At 39.5% G+C, this 22,406-nt stretch overlaps 1 protein-coding gene across 7 annotated transcripts in view; it reads left to right on the top strand.

Moving 5' to 3' along the window:
* TP63 (tumor protein p63) overlaps positions 1-22,406 on the top strand; it is a 228,766-nt gene that overhangs the window by 140,413 nt on the left and 65,947 nt on the right. For all 7 annotated transcript variants that reach the window (XM_019794738.2, XM_034661184.1, XM_034661180.1 and 4 more), the window contains one exon: positions 7,563-7,817. In XM_019794738.2, coding sequence (XP_019650297.1) covers positions 7,563-7,817 — 255 coding nt within the window. The remainder of the gene's footprint in view (positions 1-7,562; positions 7,818-22,406) is intronic.

Here is a 22,406-nt window from a genome sequence, read left to right as displayed (position 1 = left end):
ACACCTGCAAGGTGAGCTAGGATACAAGCGCCAGTGTGAAGGCTGAGCACTGAAGGAGTTTGCCTTTGAAAAGCTGGACGAGTGCCTATTTGCTGGGTCTTTAGTGAGCAAAGGAGAGAGTTTCAAATAGTGTGACATAGACCACTTTAAAGATTTGGGGACTTTATTCTAGACAATAGGGACCTGCTCAAGGTCTTCAAGCTTGAGAAGGACAGGATCTCATCTGTGCTGAGTTTCTGGTGGCAGCTCCAAGAAGCTGTGTTTCTCACTCTTTGCAATTACACCTGTTCTAAGAATGGTTAGTTCCATAGCCTGTCTTTAATATGGAAAACTTTTTTTTTAAGATATATGTCATTTTTAGCTAAAAATTCCAGGCAGAAATTTGAGTGACTCAGATTTACATGCAGTCAGAATGAAAGGTAGTAAGAACGCGGGTTCTCAAGCCAGACTGACTGGTTTCTCACTTGGGCTCTGTCACTTACTACCTTGAGCAAGTTACTTAATCTTGTGAAGCTTCAGTTTCCTCATCTATAAAATATGTATAAAACATAGGGTAGTAATGCCACCTAGCTCATGAGGATTAAATGAATAAATAGAACTTGAAGAATATAAAACACACAGTTAAGGACTCAGAAAGACTATCCGTGGTAGCAGTAATAGTGGTAGTAATAGTAACAGCTAATATTCTTTTTGTAGAGAGGATTGGATATGGATGCTACATATGTTTCTGATTTTTTTTTTTTTTAAATCTTGATGGCCACTATTGAAATTGCTATGTCTTCAGTTTCATGTCATGGTAAACAAAGTTCTCTCCTCTAAGTCAATGTTAATCACCTTCAATCACCCCGTTGATTTAAGCCATAATTTCTGACATGGCCTGAACAGACCTATTACATATACAATATAAGGCAGGTATATTATATATATATATTATACGGTCTGACAGATATATATTATTTTAAGTATTTAAAACTCACTTTAAAAACCAACGAGATATTATTGTTGAGCCTCTAAAGTCACTATGGTATGCTTTCCGTACAGGTGGCCTAATTTTCACTGAAAATTTTCATTACCGTGTACTATCTTCTTTTCCCATTACTATTTCTGCTAAATAAAGCTATCGAAATGGCGGTTGTTACACGCTGAAAATGTCCTCAAACGTATTTTTGTTCCAACTCTGAAGAAATTGAAACTATTTTTCCTTCATATCTGCCTCTAGAATTATTGAATATTAAAATTACACCTTTCTGGGGCGCCTGGGTGGCACAGCAGTTAAGCGTCTGCCTTTGGCTCAGGGTATGATCCCGGCGTTATGGGATCGAGCCCCACATCAGGCTCCTCCGCTATGAGCCTGCTTCTTCCTCTCCCATTCCCCCTGCTTGTGTTCCCTCTCTCACTGGCTGTCTCTCTCTGTCAAATAAATAAATAAGATCTTAAAAAAAATAAAATAAAATAAAATTACACCTTTCTGATTTCTGCTCAGCCCAGTGCTTCCCTGGTACGCTTAGGATTTTGATTTCATTCATTTGTCATTACTGAAAGGGAACACTGACTGTAATCAGAACGTAAAGTTTATTTTCTCGTCATTGAGCTGTACAGTGTAAAGTGGGTCTATTTGGGTTGAGTTTTCAACACATTTCACCTCCTCGATTTTCAGATGCCCTTGTCTCGTATTTGTGGACATTGCTGTCCACCTGATCAGTCCACTTTGTATTTATTTGTCTCACCTGCGGTTGTCTGGCATTGGTTGGGGCTTTTCGGGAGCTCTTTCCTGAGTTACGGAATCTCAGACCTTAAAGGAATCTCAGCACTTTGTGTCGGAACATAAGACCTTCTAGTAAACTCTCCGCCTGCTGTCAGAAGTCCTGTGTGCTTAGGTGCTTTATTCTTACATGTTATTTATGGTAAGGTAGGCGTGTATTTTACCTCCAAACGTTCACTTTGGGGGATCATTTGGAAGATAAAAGAAGGGTAATATTGGACAAGGAACAAAATCTGGTCTGGAGAAAAACGTGATGCTAAATAAATTCTTAAGGTTGAAAGATGGTACTTAAACTTGACATTATAACACAAATATCTTCTCGGCCCACAACTGGAGCACTTCAACTCAGTTGTGTTTAATTCTAGCATAAAACAAGCCATCATTCCTTCAGGTGAGGCAGGTGATAGAAAACTAAAACATGCCAAGTATTTCTCCCTAAGGCAGTGCTTGTTGAAAAGTCACTATCCTGCTGATATTTGGGGATGAAAATGTAGTACTGTCTGCTAGCACATATTCGAATGAATGCTTTGTCAAGCCAGGGTCATGAGGAAAACTGTTTTCTTTCCCCAGGAGGGGCTTTAGAATGTTGGAGAAAGCTCCTCCAGGAAGCCTGAGGTGAAAGGTTCTCTCAGCTGAGGAAAGCATGTACACACCGCCTGAAACATTTTCGATTTCCAGGTTTGGCCTGGCCCATCTGTTTAAGTAAAAAGCAGGTTATCTCATTTTTTGAAAGTAACCTCATGGCACTTTAAAATAGCTTTGTGGGTGAGTGTGGTCACCCACCAGAATGTTAAAATGGACACATCTTTTATGTTTGATCATCAGAATCAATCTCCTTATAGGAAACGAAGGTCCAAGAGGTGCCTGTACCTTACACAGGGGTTTTCAATATGTTATTGGCAGGGCTGGAGCTTAGACCCCATGTCCCCCAGTGTAAGTTCAGAATGCTTTTGCAATCCTAGGATCCACTGAGGAATGTAAGTGCCAAAGAATATTTAATTCCCCAGCCTGTCTCATAGTGAATCAAAGATTATAAGTATAATTTCTTCCAAAGAAAATTTGGGCAAGTGATTGTTTCCTGTGACAAGGGGACATTTAAATGGATTTAAATAAGTTTCTATTCTATATCCCAACAGGAACCTCTCTTATCCCTGTTTTGGCTCTTTTTCTTTTTTTTTTTTAAATTAACCTCTTGCCATAGACTGTTGGTTATTGTCGTAATGTTGCCATAAATTAGCTATTACAAACAGTAATATCTGGTAAGTAGAACTTAACACAATTTCCCTTACACAGATAAATTGCAGGAGAAAGATTTGCAGAAACACAAATTACGTCTAAGTCTTTCTTTCCATTGCACTGGTCAAATGCCTTGATGGGGATCCTTTCTTGATGTTAAATTCTTTTATAGGAAAGTAATCACATTGTTAACTTTAAGAATAAACCCAGGTGCTCAATACTGAGTTTTGTTTACAGTGATACATACTGACACATTATTTCTGGGCAGATGAGAAGAAAATTTAGGTTCCAATTATATTCAGATTTTAACATCACTTACCAGTGTAATCCAGGAAGGAAAAATAGATGAAACTAAAGGGATTGCATTTACATGATACTCCTAAAGCAGTGCCCACTCAGGAAAAATCCAGTCTTCCATATTTTAATTCTAATCATCCAAACTGAAGCTCAGTGAAGAAATAAATCAGAGCCTGTAGATGGCTATGAGAACGCAAAGGGCACAAGAGAGGAGAAAAACAGAAAAATACTCTTTTCTACATTTGGGAATAGTTCTTACCTACACTTACTCTTTCCTAATGCTGAAAGCAGCAAGCAGTTTGAGATTCAGCCCCTGAGTATCCCTACACTTCTCATGACAGCTCCATGTTTCAGAACATCCCCAAGGATTCTGTGATTACCTGGAGTATAAGTCTCAGGGACCAAGGTATGTTCATCCTTTCTGTGGTCAGATTTGCTAGTCTGTTGTGAGCCTGAATATATTCCAGTTTAGATGTTGGTAAAAAACCTAGGGTCCAAGTGGTGAGTTTTCTATTTCAAAGTTATTTTACAGGAAATGAAGCATCTGTTTGAAATCAGAAGAAATCAATTGTTTTACTTTATCAGGCAAATTGTATTCATTTTGCCTTTCAGGTTTTGTAGAAAGATGGCTGGCTCCTCTTTCAGACATAATAGGGTAGATATATAACATTTTCATTCATTCATTCAGCCATTCATTATCTATAGAGTATGGTAAGTTTATTTCAAGATCAAGATACCTTGGGCTTAGAAAGGGACAATCTACTTTTTTGTTTCATTTCAAATATTCTCAGAGTTTTTGTTACATAAGAAATACATGGGACCTAGGAGTCTCCATAGAGTTCTTCTGAGGGCAGTTTTTTGACTGGCATGCAAGTGTCAGGTTCTAACTTCTGAGGCTCTTCTACTGGTCATTGTAGATAGGCATTACATTAGCACCCCAGCACAGCACAAGTTTGTCCCCTCTGTGTTTATGGAATTATAGTAAAGAAGGGGCATAGACAGTGCTCCCTTCACCCCACCATGTTCATTTTGATGGAAAATGAGGGATGACTATTATTCTCATTAACCTTGTATGAAGCTAGCTTCATCCATACATAAAAAAGTGTGTAGTAGCAAAGGGGTCCTGTGTTCTGTTTAATGCCACGCTATCACCATTTTGAACCAATAATCTATGACCAAGAGGCCCTGTGTTTTCATTTTGCAATGGGTCACACAAACGATTTTGCTGGTCCTGCCTACATAACACATGTTCTTCTTGGCTACCCTGATCTGCCCTCGGCCTCCAGTCCTACTCTGTCAACATGTCCATTCTCTTGTCAAATAAGAAACTGCTGTTGTTAACAGAATGCTTTTTAAATTAACTTGAAAAGTACCGTTTCCTACGGCACGTTTATGACACTGATTTTTAATAAAGCTCTGCAAAGTATCCAAGTAGATTTCCAGTCATGCAATTCTTACCTTGGTGGGTTTGTTGTTATGTTCTAGGCAAACTAAAAGTTAGTAATGTTGGTTTTAGGCTTTCAAATTATTAAAACTCAAAAAATAAAAAAAAATAAAATAAACAAAAGACAATTGCCTACACTACTTGACTTAGGGTTCTTTAAAGTAAAATTTAAGAAAATTTTGAATTGAAATGCATTTTCCCGTTTTTATCTTGGCTAGTAAGCAGCTGTCTATAGCTGAGAATTCCAGCTTTATGGTGCATAAGTTGAGGCATTAACATTAGAAGCACACTCTGTTGTTATTAAGTAAAATATTTCCCCTGAACTGCAGAGAATTAAAAATGCTGGCATTTAAAAGCTTAGCCACCAGCAGCTACAGTGCTGTTAATGACTGGGAATACCGTCTCTGCTTCTTTAGTACCACCCAGTACGTTCAGTCTTCTTGCTATTCCAGGGGTCTCTTTTGTGCCTCTGAGGTAAATGCATTCTCCACTTCTCTTAAGTCCTTCGAGAAGCACTGAGTGTTTGCTCACTGGCTTTTAAAGCTGGTCCCAAAACTTTTCTCTTTACATATGTTGAAAAAAAAATTCAAAGGGCTACGTTTCTTTGTTCTCATCCAAGCCCACAATTAGCCGAAGTTCCATTCTGTGTAGCTGGAAGGAGGAGGAAAGGGGTGGCTCCACAGGCATTTTACTGCCTGTGAGAAAGTGCTCGGCCGGTTTCTTTGTCCTTTTTGTCAGGGCCGGCTGCTTCCCTAATTGTACCGCTGTAGGGAAGCACGTGCCTCTGGGAGCATTATCTGATTCCTACAGGACGTTCAGGAGTGCTTTGCATGCTGACCCTTAACTTGAACACAAATAATATCTTTTCAATCCCATTCCTAGGCCGCTGCTGCAGGCTTGCATACCTGAGGACTTGAATTCAGCCGGGGGCGGGGGTGTGGACGCTTGGTGGGGCCTCAGATTTTATTCTCTTCTCCCCCTAGTTGTCTCACCTGCAGTTTTGCCTCACCTGTCAAGAGGGGAAGCTGAAGCTGGAGGAGAGGAGAGGAATAGGAGCTGGAGAAGTCAGAGGGGAGAGAAGGCAAGACAAACAGCTGCTCTTGTCAGCATGAGGAGAAGTGTAAAGAGATTAATAGTTATTTGAAGAGCAAATGGGGACGTGGCATCCGGCCGTGGAATGTGAATGTATTAATGTACTGGAATGGACATGCAGACTTTTAACATTTAGACAGATGCTCTCTGGACTGAATGGAATGGCAGAGTTCGTCCTTTCTGCTCCCCATGTGAAATACCTAATTTAATTAAATAATTTAGTTTAATTACAATTTTCGTCCAGCTTCTATTTCTTTGTGAGTTTGTTTTTCTCCGTAGTTTTACTTGGTGGGGGACTCTCAGAGTTATCCTTCAACTGAAGCGCCAGACTCCTCATTTCCTTTCTAGAATATGTACCCACGAGACTGCTTTTGTCTCCTTGCTTTTGCTTTATTTTCCCCCTTCGCTACCTTGAAGAAACAATGAGATCAACGTGTGTCAGAAGTTTTCACACAGGAAAAACTGTACCGTCCAGTGGTGGCCCCTTCTGGAAATGTGTCCAGTTTGACTCCAGTTTAGGAAGGACTTGAATTATCTCATCAGGCTGACAGGTGTGATGGTGCTGGGCAGGGCCCTGGACTGAGAGTAAGAAGATTTGGTTTCAAAATTCCCACTCTTTGCTTATTAGCTGATGCTTGAACAAATCACTCCTGCTCACTGATAGTAACACATTTTTTTTTGCAGATTAAATGGCAGGTCAGTTCATTTTCCCACACACACTCGTACCGAGAGCCTACTCTGTGCCCGTTTGCACAGAAGACCTACGAGCATCTCGTAGGGGAGCTACGTGAACTAATGTACTTCTGAATTCTATCAAATATAGACTGTTAATCGTACCTAGATGGTGTTCCTCTTCCCCATGTTCTACTCTGGCAAAGAAGAAACTGCTACAAAGAAAATGAAAGAACAGATAAAAAATTAGGCTGTGTTGGGTTGATATACTAGCATGTTACCTTTAAAAATATCCAGGTGGCTCTCCCTGATCTTTCTACCCATGCTTCTCCAGTCTTGAAGAACGGAATCCTTGGGGATGGAGCAGGGGGCGTTCTTGGTACCCTGGGACAGAATTTAGATAATAAGACTACAAGGAAATTTGGAGGACATCTGATTTTGCTCCATATGCAACAATTTCATGCTTAAATCCCCTTTAGAATATATCTCTCCAGTGGTCTTTCTCATTCTGAATACTATGGCAGGAGGGGGGAAAGAAAAGAAATAGCAGGAGATGTTCATTTATTTTAAAGACCTTCTATACAACTACTGAGCCCTGGAGATTTTCCCCAGTTTGTTAATAAGCACATATTCTACTTTTTTTTTTTTTTTAATTTAGCTGACACACAATGCTACATTAGTTTCAGGTGTACAGTGTAGTGATCCCAAGTCTATACCCTATGCCGTGCTCACCGCATACGCAGCCGATCTCTGTCCCCAGATGACGCTACCACAATATCATCGTGTGTATTCTATTTTCAGTTGCTCTTCAGGAAACCCCAGTCTCCAAAGGCTGCTTACGAAGCTATGGGATCCACGCAGGTCATTACAAAGCACACACAGGTTTCAGACTTCCCTTGGTGTTTCTGTGTATCACAAATTGGTCCTTTTACCTGGAATGTGAAGTCTCATAGACCCAAAAGGTCGATTTCTGTAGAATGCATGCACCAAATGATGCCTTTGGGGAGCAGTGATCTGCCGCTGACATAGCTAACGCTGGGGTTTCTGGGTGTCCTGCAGCCACAGTACACGAACCTGGGGCTCCTGAACAGCATGGACCAGCAGATTCAGAACGGCTCCTCGTCCACCAGCCCCTACAACACAGACCACGCACAGAACAGCGTCACGGCCCCGTCGCCCTACGCGCAGCCCAGCTCCACCTTCGACGCCCTCTCTCCGTCCCCCGCCATCCCCTCCAACACCGACTACCCGGGCCCGCACAGCTTCGACGTGTCCTTCCAGCAGTCCAGCACCGCCAAGTCGGCCACCTGGACGGTAAGAGTCCCTGCCCCTCTGTGCCCTTCAATCTGACCCCTGCGTCCGAGGGTGGTTTTCATTGCCCCTCCCACAGGCTTCTCCTGGGTCAGAGTTCACATCCATTTCGAATGGTGGACGGTTTCTCACTGTCCTCTAAGGACATTTTGTTTTTGGATATTTAACATTGACCTAGAGAGAGAAAAAGTGCCATTGAGTGGGAAAAGTCCTGGAACCAAAGTCCAATGTTCTGGCAATTTCAGCAGATCTGTTCTCACCTGCTTCACACTGTTGCCAGGGAGGGGGGCTTCTTCCTGTGAAAGCTTTTGGAAAGCTACAAAGCATTATGCCAACAAAAAGCATCCTAGGCATAGGATACATGTTTGCATTTCCAAGAATGTAGAATAGTTATCACCTCATTATTTTGAAGAAGTAAATGTCATATTAATATGTGATTAAAAAATGAAATCACAAACATGGAGTAATAAGAAATCAAAATCTCATTTATTATGGAACGACTAAATTCATTTATACATTTAGGTTCTATAGCACAAATCATACTTATTTAATACCTTTAGAATTTTTGTCCTCAAAGGAGCCTCTAAAACTGTACATCAGAATGCTCAATTAGTCCAAAGAGATTCTGATTAAAAATGTTGAAAAAAAAGAACTTTGCATATATAACTTTTCCAAGAAAACATGGAAATATTTTCAAAAATTAAAAAGGTGTAAGAATGTTTATTCTATTTCAGTTTGTTTTGTAATGTATTATAAATAAACTCCACATATGAGGGAGGAGACTTACAAGTCTGGTTTTAATTACTTGATCAAAGAATGCCCAACACCAATGTGGCATGCATGTTTTTCAAACAACTTAATATTTGCATGGGTTATAGAAGTGCTTCCAAATATTATCATCTTATTGAGAAGTAGCTTTAGAATTCTTTTAACAGGTCTTTTTGTGTCCCCTCTTAGGCAAATAGGTTTCTTTGGAAAGTGTTTTACTTTTTATGTTATAGCATCTAGTTCATTATAGCTTTAATCCAGCTGTACACCGTTTATTAAACAATCTACATTCACAACACTACATCCCAATGTAGTTTCACATTGTTCCCCGATTTTGTCTTCACTTCTTTGTGAGCTAGGTAGGACAAGTTTTATGATTCCCATTTTCCTAGTGAGGAAGGGTAAGAATGTGGAGGTTAAGGGACAGAGGCTTTGGTGTAGGGAACCGGTTTTGATTCTGCCCTCCCCACTGACTGTTCTTTTTTTTTCTACCATTCCACATCAGGATGCTCAAAAGTGGTCTAAACTTTTATTTTGGTGCTTTTCTTTCATGGTTTGAGAAGCGGTTCTGTCATGGTTCATATTTCAAACATAGAGCCTAAGTAGGAGCCTAAAATTTGATCTTTCTCCCATGTGTTATTTATCAATGTGTCACAGTCTCGAGTGTCTTTTGTATTAATAATTCTGGAGATGGATACTAAAGGTGAGTAAACTTCGAGTCCATGGCCTTAAGTAAATATGGGTTGACCAATCTAAGTAATACTTTGCTGAAGATCTACTACAGTAGCCATTTTATAAATGGAGCCTGATGTGCTTTTAGAATAGGGGTCACCGATTAAGTGTGCACAGTCCCTGATCTTGCGGGCTAACAGTTTCTTGTTTGCATACCCAGGCCAGTCTTCACCATGTTGGGAATAAGCACATCTGAAGGGCTGATGGGCATACTGAGGCCACTAAATGATGGAGCACTTCCCTTCTAACATGGTTTAAGAACCGTAGTGATGGAGCTTGCTGCATGTGGAACGTTAAATCGGTCTCCCCTCGCCTCCCTCCCTCATCACCTACCTCCTCATACAGAAATCTGAAGGTTCTTCAGGTTTTTTTTCCAGATTGAACATGATTCTGAACCACCAAAGCCCCTTTTTCAGAGAAGTAAATTGTGTCACAGAAAAAAGGCTGGGGAGCTGTACCTAAGTGGTAGGTTAAAGAGGAAAGAAAACATCTTATGGAGTATACTTACATTTGCTTACGTGGGACAACAGTGAGATCAGTATTCTGAATGAAGGGCTAGGCACTGCTATTATGGGAAGAGCCACTGTTGGAGCCAGAAAACCTCAATTCTAGACGTGGTCATCTTTGTGACTTTTTAGTCAAGTCACTTCGTCTTTCTTGAGTTCAGTCAGTACCTCTGATGAGAATAAGGATAAGTCTGGTGAAACCTACTTTCTTTTCTTAGGGTGAGGTCGTATTAATAATCAGCATAGAAGTTCTTGGGACACGTGGGTGGCTCAGTCGGTTAAGCGTCTGCCTTCAGCTTGGGTCATGATCCCAGGATCCTGGGATCGAGTCCCACATCGGGCTCCTTGCTCAGTGGGGAGCCTGCTTCTCCCTCTGCCTACCTTTCTCCCTGCTTGTGCGCGCACACTCTGTCTCTCTCTCTCTCTCTGACAAATAAAAATAAAATCTTAAAGTAAGACATTTTTAGAAGGACTTAGGTTCTCATTAGGTATTTTGCCTGCCATTTAAAAAATGGCCTTGGTTAAGCTGTTTTGCCTTTCTTGGATTTCTCTAAAACTGTCTTCAGTCTTCCCTATGGATTTTATAGAACAACGTGATTGAATTAGATGTCTGTTATCTCCTACCAGTGTATCATATGGCGTTTAGAGTTTTATTAAGTCCTCTCTTGAACCCTTATCTGAGTAGCTTTTGAAATCACCTAAAAACACATAAGCAGCAGCATCTAACTCTCTGAGCCAAATTATATATCCTCCCGCTTAGACATAGACGCCACTTTTTTTGAAGTATCATTTCACGTGTATATTTTGGTTGAGCCTCCTAACTAAGGCTGTTAGCCCCACTTTTATAAATGAGGAAACAGAGACGTGAAGGTGACAAGGCTGATCACCAGTCAAGGAGGGAGTGGAACCCAGGGCCCCTCACTCCCAGTTCAAGTTTCTCTGCCATCCTGTCTAGACAGGCTTTCCTCCCGATGGATAGAAGGCAACGTTCAGGGACAGACAGGCCCTGCGTGGTACGGAGATGAAGCCCAGCTGATGGAGGACTTTTTAAATGTCATATTACACGACACCTATTTCTTTGGCATCTGTGCATTTTAAAGCAACTTTTCAAAATAAAATACCATCATTTAAAACTGCCCACAAACTGGAAGCAGCAGAAGCCGCTGTCATTAGGAGGAGCCACACTTACTGCTTCGTCTTCTGGTGATTTTTTAATAAAAAATCGTTTTAGTACCATTTTATCACTTGTCATCATCCTCTCGTGTTTTCTCTCTTAATTCTGGTTTTACTCAGACTTACTGCCAAAATATAATTAATATATTTAAAGCATATATGCATATTTGCTTTCTCTATTTTTTTAAACAACAAATGTGATTGTGTTTCCAGTTCCATAAAAAAATGGTATTTATTTTAAATTGCTTCCAATGGAATGAAAATGTGATAACATTTTTCCATATCCCTTATCTCACAGATATGCACACATACGTTCAAACCCAAACCCACACTGAATTTAGGACTTAGTTTCAGACTCTTTTCTTATTTCTATGGTCTAATTGCTACTGCTCAGAGAGGCTCCCATATCACATCATGAAGTGCCAGTCTAATATGGTAGCAAGGAATCATGAGCCATCAGACAGTTGACAGAAAGGAATTTTAGAAATGGCAAGAGGGGTGCCTGGGTGGCTCACTCAGTTGGGCGTCTGCCTTTGGCTCAGGTCATGATCTCGGGGTCCTAGGTTCGAGTCCCTGCTCAGCAGGGAGTCTGTTTCTCCCTCTCCCTCTGCCGCTCCTCCTGCTCATACTATCTCTCTCAAATAAATAAATGAAATCTTAAAAAAAGAAAGAAAGAAATGGCAAGAAACTTAGGTGCGGATTTCAATTCTGAAATTTGCTTGCAGCATATGGGACCGGCCCAAAAGGGGAGGTTAATATGTTCCTTATTATGAGGACTGCATGACCCATGGAGTGCTCTCATGGGCACCTGGCTTGTCATAGGCATATAGATGTTTGCTGAATCTGAATTTTGATCCCTTTGTTTATTACAGTTCTGTGAGGGTTCAGTTGTACAACCAGTAATAATTTGAGAGAATGCAAAGCAAAGTGTTTCTACATTTTTCCCCCTTAGTGCTTTTGGGCTATTTGCATGCCTACTCTAGCCCCAAGGGACTGTGATACTATCCACTATCCAAATATATGAATATGATGATATAGAATGATTAACAGGCTGTCCTGTATGCAGACTTCTGCAGAGTGGCTGTGCTGTTTTCCTACACCTGCCCAAGCAGACACAGGCTCACCTCGCCAGCACAAGGAAGGGCCCTCTCCAGACTTCAAGAAACTGTTGATTTAGGCGTGGATTATTCATTTTTAATCTGCCACTTCATTTATGGGGATGCCTTTTTTTTAGTCTTCATGGTAAATAAAGGCTAACAGTGGATTTCACTCATGGAAGAGTCGGTATATTGACTTGTGGTGGCTGAGTACTGGGGGGAACCTACACTTTGACCAGCGGGAACCATTTCAGTGGATTATGGCATACCCATGTAGTGCATTACTCTGTGGCCATTGAAAAGATTCATATGTACTGATCTGGAATGCTTTTGGAGTTGTTGCTAAGAAAAAGATAAGCTTTCTATGGCACCTGCTCGAGAATTGAGAAGTGCGGTGAGAACACCACTTCTGGGGGCAGAGTGTTCCCTTTCACTGGACTCTAGTGACCAGGCCGCTTTGGAAATATAGGTCAGTCTGTCTTGATTATCAGCCTCACATACCTTAGTCACTTTGAGAGCTGTGTGTTCATAACCCAGGACACGCAGTATTATCTGTGTGCGAACACTGCAAAAAACCTTCAGGTTAGTGTTTTTTATTGTTGTGCTTTGTCTGAAAAAAAGACCTGGCTGTTGGCCATACAGTCATTTTTTTTTTTTTTACTATTGTGATTTCTCCCTTCATAGATTTAAAGTCTTGGAGGGCAGGCCTCCTGACCTCGTACCCAGCATGCTTTCCAGCATATAGTAGGCCCTTAATAAGTATGAAGAAACTTTGTTTTCTCTTCATGGCTGAAGGAAGCAATTATAGTTCCAAGCAGTATGTCTCAATTCCGACCTTGATTGTTAACCATCTGTAAATGTGGTGCTTTTTGCCTTTACCCATGATTTATAGAGAGCATTCTTCCTTCGCCTTTCCTAGTCATGCCAGCCTCATGTCCTGTTCAGAGCTTTGAAGCATCTGACTTGAGCAAGTGGAGAGATTAGGGAGGTGGCATTTGAAAGGGGAACAGCCAGTTCCCCAGAGAGTTTCATTGAGCCCAGCATTTCAGCCCTGCAAGCTCTCTTGACTTGGCTTCACAGACGAGCTGCGATGCGTGCCTGTGGCCCACCCTCCCTGTCATCAGGTTACCTGAAATGTAAGACTTCCAGAACAAGGCTGCCAGCTCTGCAGAAATCTAATGCAAGCCAGCCCATTGCGTGGCCCTCTGGAATCCCGGGACTCTTAAGAATAGCCCATCAAAGGACACGATGTACAGACAAACTTTGATGTACAAACTGAAAATGATTTATCAACTTCTTTTCATAAAAGAAACACTTTTGTCCTCAAAGTCTGAGCTTTAATTGGGGCTTGAGCTGATCTCATAATTGAGTGGCTGTTAGATTTTATTGCTGAGGGACACAGAGAGAAGTCCGCAGACTTGGCTCCTGCCAGTGATACATTTGTTACCCATAACAAGGTTATTTTCACTTCCTGACAGAGCTACCCTGTAAATCTCCTGAGGTGCATGTAGGAGGGCCTCTTTGTGCCCCTCTCATGAGGAAGAAATCGATAACGCTGAGCACAGTCACCTGTTAGCCAAGCTAGTTCTTCACCAAGTCTCAAAGAAGAATCTCCTACATAAAGGACTTGAAGATTCTTGGCAATGGTTCATGCGACTTAGTTAACCCTCAATTGGAATTAAAAATGAATTCCCACTGCAAGACATGTTGCAAAGGTATTGTCCCCGGGGCAGAGCAAAATGACTTCATCAGCATGTTTGCCCTAATTTGTTTAGATTGACTCGAGGTCAATGGATTTGTGATAAGCCAGTTTCACCTAATGTTTATACCCCTCTTACACTATTCTGAGTGATTTGTTGAATCACTATAAAGTTTTTATTTAAAAATAAAAATTTGGGGGGCACCTGGCTGATTCAGTTGATTAAACGTCTGCCTTCGGCTCAGGGCATGATTCCCAAGAGTCCTGGGATCCAGCCCCACGTTGGGCTCCCTGCTCAGCTGGGGAGCCTGCTTCTCCCTCTGCCTCTGCCTGCCGCTCTGCCTACTTGTGCTCTCTTTCTTTCTCTCTCTCTCAAAAATAAAATCTTTAAAAACATAAAAATAAAATTTTGACACTGATTTATTATATCTACTATGAGAACTACCACTTATTAAAAAGAAATAAATGGCAAATCTAAATAAAGTTGGCATTTCTTTTTTCCACTCCAAGGTTTTCATTTTTTTCTCCTTGTTCTTTCTTCTGATCCTCCTCTCCCTCCGTCCTTCCCTCCCTTTCTTCCCCCCCTTCTTCCTTTTTCTCCTTCACTATGTTATCATAAGTGGTCATTTTTTTGTTCTTGTTTTTGTATTACCAGCCACTCAGTACCTTGTTTTTTCACTGGAGCTTTGCTTTCCTAGAATGGTCGATTAATATTGGGAAGATCATGACATAAATCTGTCCCCATGGGCATTTTCATCAAGAATGGGACTCAGATCATCAGGCCCTTTTGGTTTAACAAATCATTTTGACTAGAGATGGGCTACCTGAGAGGTGGCAAACCCAAATATCAGTGGGAGTCAAATGATAAGAATGGGGATGGTGGCAAGATGAGATCACGTGCCCTTTGCACCCCATCCTGTTGTCTTGGGGGAAAATAGATCTGACCTTAAAAGAATAATTTTTCAGAAACAGCTAGAAACCTGGATTTGCATGTAATATCTCCAGATCTTTAAATGACAGTAATAATTTTGTTTAAAAAAAGTTATAAACACTACAGACCAAACGAACCAAGAGGCATGCTGAATGTTGTCCTTGTCATATACTGAACAGTGACAAGAGATGATTACGTGTAGTTTAAATAATATAACTGGAAACTAGAGCAAGTGTCTAAGGGAAAGATTACCAGTAAATATATTTCATTCAGAAATAATAATTCTCCAACCCTTTAAAAACTTGTATAGATTAATCCCTTTCTACAATAAACCGAGCGACACACTTGTCATTGTAGATTTTTCTCAATTTTTTTTCTTGCAGTAAATGACTTTCACCTTCTCATTCTAAGTAAAAATTTTATTATATACAAAATATAATAGACTGCATTTCTGGAATCTTTGTGTAAAGAAAGGATCTTATTTGTTTGTTTCTGTTTTTATCATTAGAGTATTGATGGGGCTCTATAACTTAACCTCTCTAAAATTGGCCAAAACTGTAATCAGAAAAGGGCAGTGAGATTTGAAGAGCTTCGAATCAATTTTCTCAGCTCACTAACTGATGGCTTATTTTTAAGTGGCATGTAGAGAGTGTGCCAGAACAAAGATGACCTAAAAATTGAGGTATAAACAGAGAATAATGTCATAAGAATTTTTTAATGACTCAAAAGAAATAACAGTATATCATTAAGCTTGACAAAGATCCCTTAAAATCAGCCCAGAATGATGTGTGCCATTTCTTGAGGGAGGGTTGCTCTGAGGGTATTCCCATATCTGAGTTCTGCACCTTCTTCCACTCTCATTCCTGATAATTAGCCATTTCCATAGTATGACCAAATCTTGCAGTGGTGCCCATCCCCTCTGATGGAGAAGGGCAGATGTATTTTTTTCATGAAATGGGTTTAGCAATCCCCTGTCACATCATGAGTAAAGCAACTGCATGTAAAATAAATCCTCATAGTTTTATATCACTAGCAATTACTATGTCTACTCCGGTCACCACGACTAGAAGATGACTTGAGATAACATAGCTTTCTGCCCAACCACTTCCAATTCTCTGAGATTAAAGGAGAGTTTATTGTAAGGGAAAATCTTAGACTCTTTGAAGACACGGAATGGCTTTTAGAACAAGGGGTCCTGTAATTAGACACATGGAGGTCTAAAGGTAATGATCTTAGCAGCAGTCTCTCCTGTGGTTTTTAATAATGATTATGGCCTCATCATCAGTCTGCCTTCAGGTGAAATTTAAAAGAAAATTTGATAGTAGCCAGAGATCCTAGATTTAATTCATTGTGAGATAAATTAGGGAAGGATTCCCACTTTACAAATAGAATGACCATTCTCATTTTAGTTTGAATCTAATAATAAAGACTCATGATGTCTTAGTGGAGAAGAAAACAGTATAATTTGCCATTTTGTTGTTGTATTACTAATGTCTGAAGACTTGGAATATAATTTCTGATCATGTTATGCGGAATAGGGAATTTTTAAGTTCACCAGTCATGCAGGTGTTCCTTCATGGGTTACTCATTCAGCTTTTCTTTTTACTTCTTATATCGTTCAATCAGTATCACCTACTAAGTCTTGTGAAAAATATAATGAAGGTGAATATTCCATTTCAAAATACTTTGGGAAGAAGGGTGAGGGAGAGGGAGAGAGAGAATCTTAAGCAGGCTCCATGCCCAGCGAGGGAGCCCAATGGGGGACTTGATCTCACAAGATCCTGACCTGAGCTGAAATCAAGAGTCAGACACTTAACCGACTGAGCCACCCAGGTGCCCCCAAAATAGTTTTCTTTTTACTTGAATGGTTTCCAAGTTGTATTAGATAGGACAAACAATGATTACCTAGCTTAAGGGTCCTCATTTGAATCTGAGAATTCATCTGGCAGGCTCATGAAGAGCGTGGTCTATGAAGTAGAACACAGGACTCAGAGGGCAACTTTTGGATACTAATAAGCTTTGTGATCCGGGACAAGTTCTTCTGTGTCTGCCCATCTGTTCAATGGGTCTTACAGTATTTACTTGGCAGGATTGTTGTGAGGCCTAATTAAAGTTTATGAAGCTCTTTGGGAGCCTGAGAGATCAAGTTCTAACAACATAATATGTTATTATCTTACACTGGATTTTTGTTTTTATATTTACCTGCTGAATGCTACATCAATTCATGCTTATAATTTAGTCAGTTTCCTGAGGTTTTCAATTTATAAGCAGAGATGAATAGAACAGAATAGGTATATAAATCCCTAGAAATAATAGTGGTATGAAAATATATATATTATGTATGTGTATATATATATATATTTTTCTAATATAAAGTAATTTCTTCTTAAAACATATTTAATTGGATCCTGCAACTGTTAATCAGTTACTTTCTTTCTTAGTGTTTTATTGGGAACATTTCAGCAGAACCAATGATAAAGTTTTAAATTGTGATCATTTTTATGGGGTCCGTAAAAGAAAAAAATTACTCTTTTTCTTAAAAATACAAAAATAAATACTCGTATTTATATAAATACAAATATATTACTCTAGTTGAGTAACAAAAGAATTAGTTTACAATAATTTTAATTTGGGCTTGAAAGGTATTTTTTTTCCTTTTCTCTCCTCTGCTTAACTTATTTTTTCCTTCTACTCTATCTGTTAATTTAAGATTTTCATATTTATGAATATAGAGCCCTGGTGTTAAACAATATAAATTGCTTCTGCTTTTTTTTTTAAACTAGTTTGTATTCTTGGAAAAGCAAATCTCATTTTCCCATAAGCACAACATTGTTATTATGGATTATATTTCTGACCAAGGATTTGTCATCAAGTAAGTCATAGATATGATTAACTGCATGTCATAAAAGTAAAATTCTGACCACTATGAGCCACTGTAATAGTTTAAAATAGCAAAATAATTCTCATAATCCTGTAAAACTTGCTTGAATATCTTGAATGCCTTAACATGTGTATAAGGTTTACTTATAAAATTTTAAGTTATTTTTATGAACTTGACTTATCTAAAACTGATATACTATTATAACAAACATTTTAATTAGTATTTTGATATGCCAGAATTTTGATGCCCTTGATGTGTAATGATCTGAGATGTCTATGTTTCTCAAAATTTTCTCTTCCTGTTGCTAAACAGGAAACATCTTCCTGTTGCTAAGAATTCTATTCAAAAAAGAATTCTGTAGTGTAGACTAGGTTTTATTTTAAGAATTTGAATAAATTTTTAAAGGTATTATTAAAGATTTTGCTTGTAAGGGGAAAAAAAAAAAAGAAAAAACTGGATCCTATTGAATTTGAAATTCTAGTTTTTGCGTGTGTTTACTATCCCTGACCATCACCACAACCTCCAAAGCAGAGCAGTCTTGAGAAGATAAAATGTCCCCAAAAGCAAGTTTTTAAGAGACAGGCTATGAGTGCTAATAGAGCCAGCTCTGTTCCTTTGTGTTAAGTGATCTATCATGAAGGTCTTTGAGGACAGAAGCTGAGTACCCAACTCAGGATTTGGTGCTTACCTTGAGATATTATCTGTTCGAATTTATCATCTATACTCACTCTTTTGACCTTTCTGTACAAAACCATAGAATTTTATGTAAGGCCTGTGGGAAATCGTGTTTGATAATTAGAAAAAGCAGATTGATCAATAGGGACATTAAAAAGTATTTTCGTAGTAGAAATTTGGAGTAACTTTCTGTATACTCAATAGTTAGGATAGATGTGTAGAAAATGTATCCTATTATGATAATTAAGAATTTCTTCTTGAACTAACCCACATAGTTAAATAACCTCTTTCTCCTTTGCTTATTCTCATGCCTAGAATGTATTGAAATTGTATAAATAAATACACACTCATTTAAAAGGGTTCAGTTTAACTTTTTTCCCTTTGAGTTTAGAAAAGCACCTGACAAATGACTATTTTAATCAGTCTTTGAAAAATATATCATCCACCTCTAAGAGTCACCATAGCTAACTCATTCTTGAGGCTTATGTTACTCTTTCGTGGGTTCACTGGTAATGGATCATATTTGATGTTTACCTTCAAAGACTACAGCTTACATTTTTATATTTAGGTGTAACAAAAGCATATTTTGCAGATACTTCTATTTTATGTCTGAAGGCCCTTACATAATTTAACAAACAGTAACTCATCTGTGCATTTTTTTGGTGTAAAAGCTAGAATGGCAAGTGAGGGTGAACTCAAGGTCTAGAGAAAAGATGTCTCACTTAGCCGCAGAAGCTGAAGGAAAGGTAGACTTCTTCCAGGCTACTCACTAGGACCCTCAAGAAGCATTAAATATATAGCTAATTTGTAAAGGTTCCTGTAATGTATTCATTTCAGAAGTGATTTCTTACCTCCTGCCCTGTGGTTTTCAGCTATAATGCTTTTCCTCACACAAACATCTAGGCATAGGCAGAAGAATCATGCTGAGAAGAGTCCTTTTGTTAAGTTTTCATAGAATCTCCTTTCAGCCTCTCATCTTGGATACTTGGGGAATAGGAGCAGCAGGGTGAAAGGCGAATTAAAAGGAAGAAAAGCAGAGAGGAGAAGGTAGAATGGTTTGTGCGAAAACAGCAAGTGGATTCTTCTGTAGAAGTATATCGTGAACTCTTTAAGTTTGTTGGTTGGATGTTTTCTGAGATAGTGTATCTTCATAATATGGACTTCTAAAATGAGGAGAAGAGCCAACCCAATTGAAACTGAATGTTAAATTCAATTTAAAATCTTGACTTCCTTAATTAATGTATTCTACAATCTACTGGATGTTGTTTTTGTTTCCAAGAGTGAGAACATACTTCTTAATTTCCTTCAGTTTTCTTCTTAGCAGTGTTGACTGACCTATTTCAGGAAAGGAAAGAAAGGGGACTTCTTATTTTCTTTTCCCTGGCAAGCCTTGTTCCCTTTTGAGAAATCGACATTTTATACCCAATACTAGGTGGTCTTAGTCAACGAATACAGTAAGCATGTCATTCTATATACTTTCCTTTTCAGTGCTTTAAAATTTTCGGCAAAGAAGGACCCCATAGTCATCTGCCGTTATTTTAGTGAAATAAAGACAAGCAATGCAATTTTAAGGCCCTTTCTCTGTATGTAGTACTGATGGTTTGACTTTGGTAGGTGTGAACTCTTTACTTAGTGTCACAATGTAACCCAAGCAGTTATTTTAATGTAGATCCATTTTTAAAAGCTTTATATGTTCTTTCCACCTGTTAGAAATATTCTTTTATTATAATTACTTTTAAATCTAAACTTTCCTTCCCACTGTCTTGGAACACAACCTAACTTTACAGAGCTTAGCTTTGAGTCCAACCTTCATTGTGTCTGCCTTTGAGGGTCCTAGTGAGTATATACAAAGAAATGACCAGAGTTGCTTGGATATCTTTTGTCACTGATCTCAGTAGAGGGTCAGTTGTGCTCACCACATGGAGAATGCTTCGAGAAAAAAATAAACTAGAAGTGGAAGGGGCTTAGAATGGATATTATTTTGCCTGGGTACTGCCCACACTGTTATATGAGCGGTGTGAGAGGTTACATCCTTCTAAAACTTGCTTACAAGCATTCCCAAACTAACAGATTTTCTTTTTAAAAATGGTTTGACAATTTGTTTTGAAGTTGTCACTTGGGCATATGGTTGTGGGGCACAGATTAGCTCCTAATTTATTGCTCTCTGAATGTGTTTGACATCAGAATTTAGACTGCAGAAGCAGAAAACGGAATACTTGGAAACATTTAAGCAGAATAGGGAATCATCTCTTTTCCATCACTTCCTGATTTAAGATGAAAATATTCTCTCAACTGCTAACTTACAATGAGATGTGATATGGCACATATAATCCTATAAACTGTGGGAGATGCTCACAGTGTATCCTTTTTAGTTATCTTGCAGGACTGACAGTTACAAATACTGTGACCATCCTGGTAGATATCCAGCACATCTTTGCCTCTCTCTGAAACCAGGGACTGTGGCTGTTTTACTAAAGGGAGGACAAAGAAAAGTGCCTAAGGAGGCAGGGTGATGAGTGGAAAGAATTCAGTCTTTGTTGGTAGATAGACCTGGAGTTGAATTCCTCCTCTCTCTATCTATGTGGCCTTGGGCAGGACAATGTCCCTGGGGCAGCTTCTTCATCCCTGAGATGGGAATAATACATCTTTAGGCAGCACTTTATTAATAGGATTAAACATAATGAATGTTAAGTGCTTAATACTGTGCCTGGCCAATGCTGGTTTTTTACTTGGATAGATCATAAATTTAGGAATAGAATTTAGCCTAAACCCACCACACTCATGGATTCCAGGGTGCTGCAATAGGGGATCCTCTCTAGAGGGAACATCTAGCTTCGCGTGCCACCATGGTGTTGTGGAGGTGATACATTAGAACAGTACTTTAAAACTTTTATCACAATTAGGGGGAGAGAAAAATGAATCACTACCTTGGGTGTCCTGAGGGTATAATCTGAGTTGGTCCTGAGCCTTAGAAGACATACACTTTCTGGGCTTTGTTTTGTTTCTGTAAAACATTTCCATTTTTTTTTTCATTTTAATATCTTTAAATATAAATATTTCTTCTCCTTATCCAAAAAAAAATTGTTTAAAATTTAGCTCCAGGAAAATAAATAGCATTTATCTTGTGGCTTTGAGTTACACCCAGGCATACTGCCATGTATATTCTGATGTACAAGTACCTTAAACAGTTGTTCGAGAAGAACAATTTTGAGATAAATTAATGTACTCTGGAAGACACTGCTGAGGAGTAATTATTTTGACAGACTCAACCCAAACAGAGCTAGGACTCATGGTATGAAAGGGTGATATTGTTATTTTAGTTGCGCAGACCTCCTTCTTTATTGCCCAGCTTTCCCAAAACTAACCACAAGCTAGACTTGTTTGGATGGCCCCAGAGGGTCCACAAATCTCCACAAAAGAGAAGAATTGTGGACCCCAATCTCCACAAAAGAGAAGAAGTCACAGGGCAGTGGATTCCAGCTCAAAGTGAAGAATGGTCCGGGTTCTCTAGAGATGGAATGCCCTGCTTCCAGTGGTAGTGAGCTCAGCCACTACAGTGTGTGGGAGCAGGTGGGGCCCTTGACTCAAGTTTTAGATGAGAAAATGTATCAAGCAGCCTCTGAAGTTCCTTTGAATTAAAAAATCTATGCATCCGGAGGAGAAGTTTTTTTGTGACTGGAAAGGAAGAGAACAGCAATGGATGACCTGTTCTGTGCCAGGCAGTTGGTTAAGTGGGGAAGAGAGTAGACTTTCCAGACAGGCAGTGGAGTAGAAACACAGGGGCAAGCAAGCCTGCTCTGCCCTCCCCAGGACAGTGATTCCACTCTTCTGCCCGAAACTGTGGTCATGTGTAGGAAACTGCACAAGTTAAAACTCAGAAGGTAGGATGAGGCCAGCCGATGCGGATCAAGGTATTTGGATTCTATCCCATGGGCAGTGTGCTGACACTGAATCCTTTTGAGCACAGGAATTATCATGCTCAGATCCGTATATAAAGCCCATTAATCCAGCAGTGTATGGAGGATGGTTGAAGAGAGACTGGAATAAAGGAAGCAGTCTGGAAAAATGCTACAGTCGTGCAGACGCTTGATGGTGGGGCTGACCACTCACCCATGATACAGTGCACTAGA

Source organism: Ailuropoda melanoleuca, chromosome 1, assembly GCF_002007445.2.
Source record: "Ailuropoda melanoleuca isolate Jingjing chromosome 1, ASM200744v2, whole genome shotgun sequence".
In the NCBI taxonomy this organism is placed as follows: domain Eukaryota; kingdom Metazoa; phylum Chordata; class Mammalia; order Carnivora; family Ursidae; genus Ailuropoda; species Ailuropoda melanoleuca.
The sequence above is the reverse complement of the archived record's forward strand: the minus strand, read 5'-3'. Positions and strand labels throughout refer to the sequence as shown.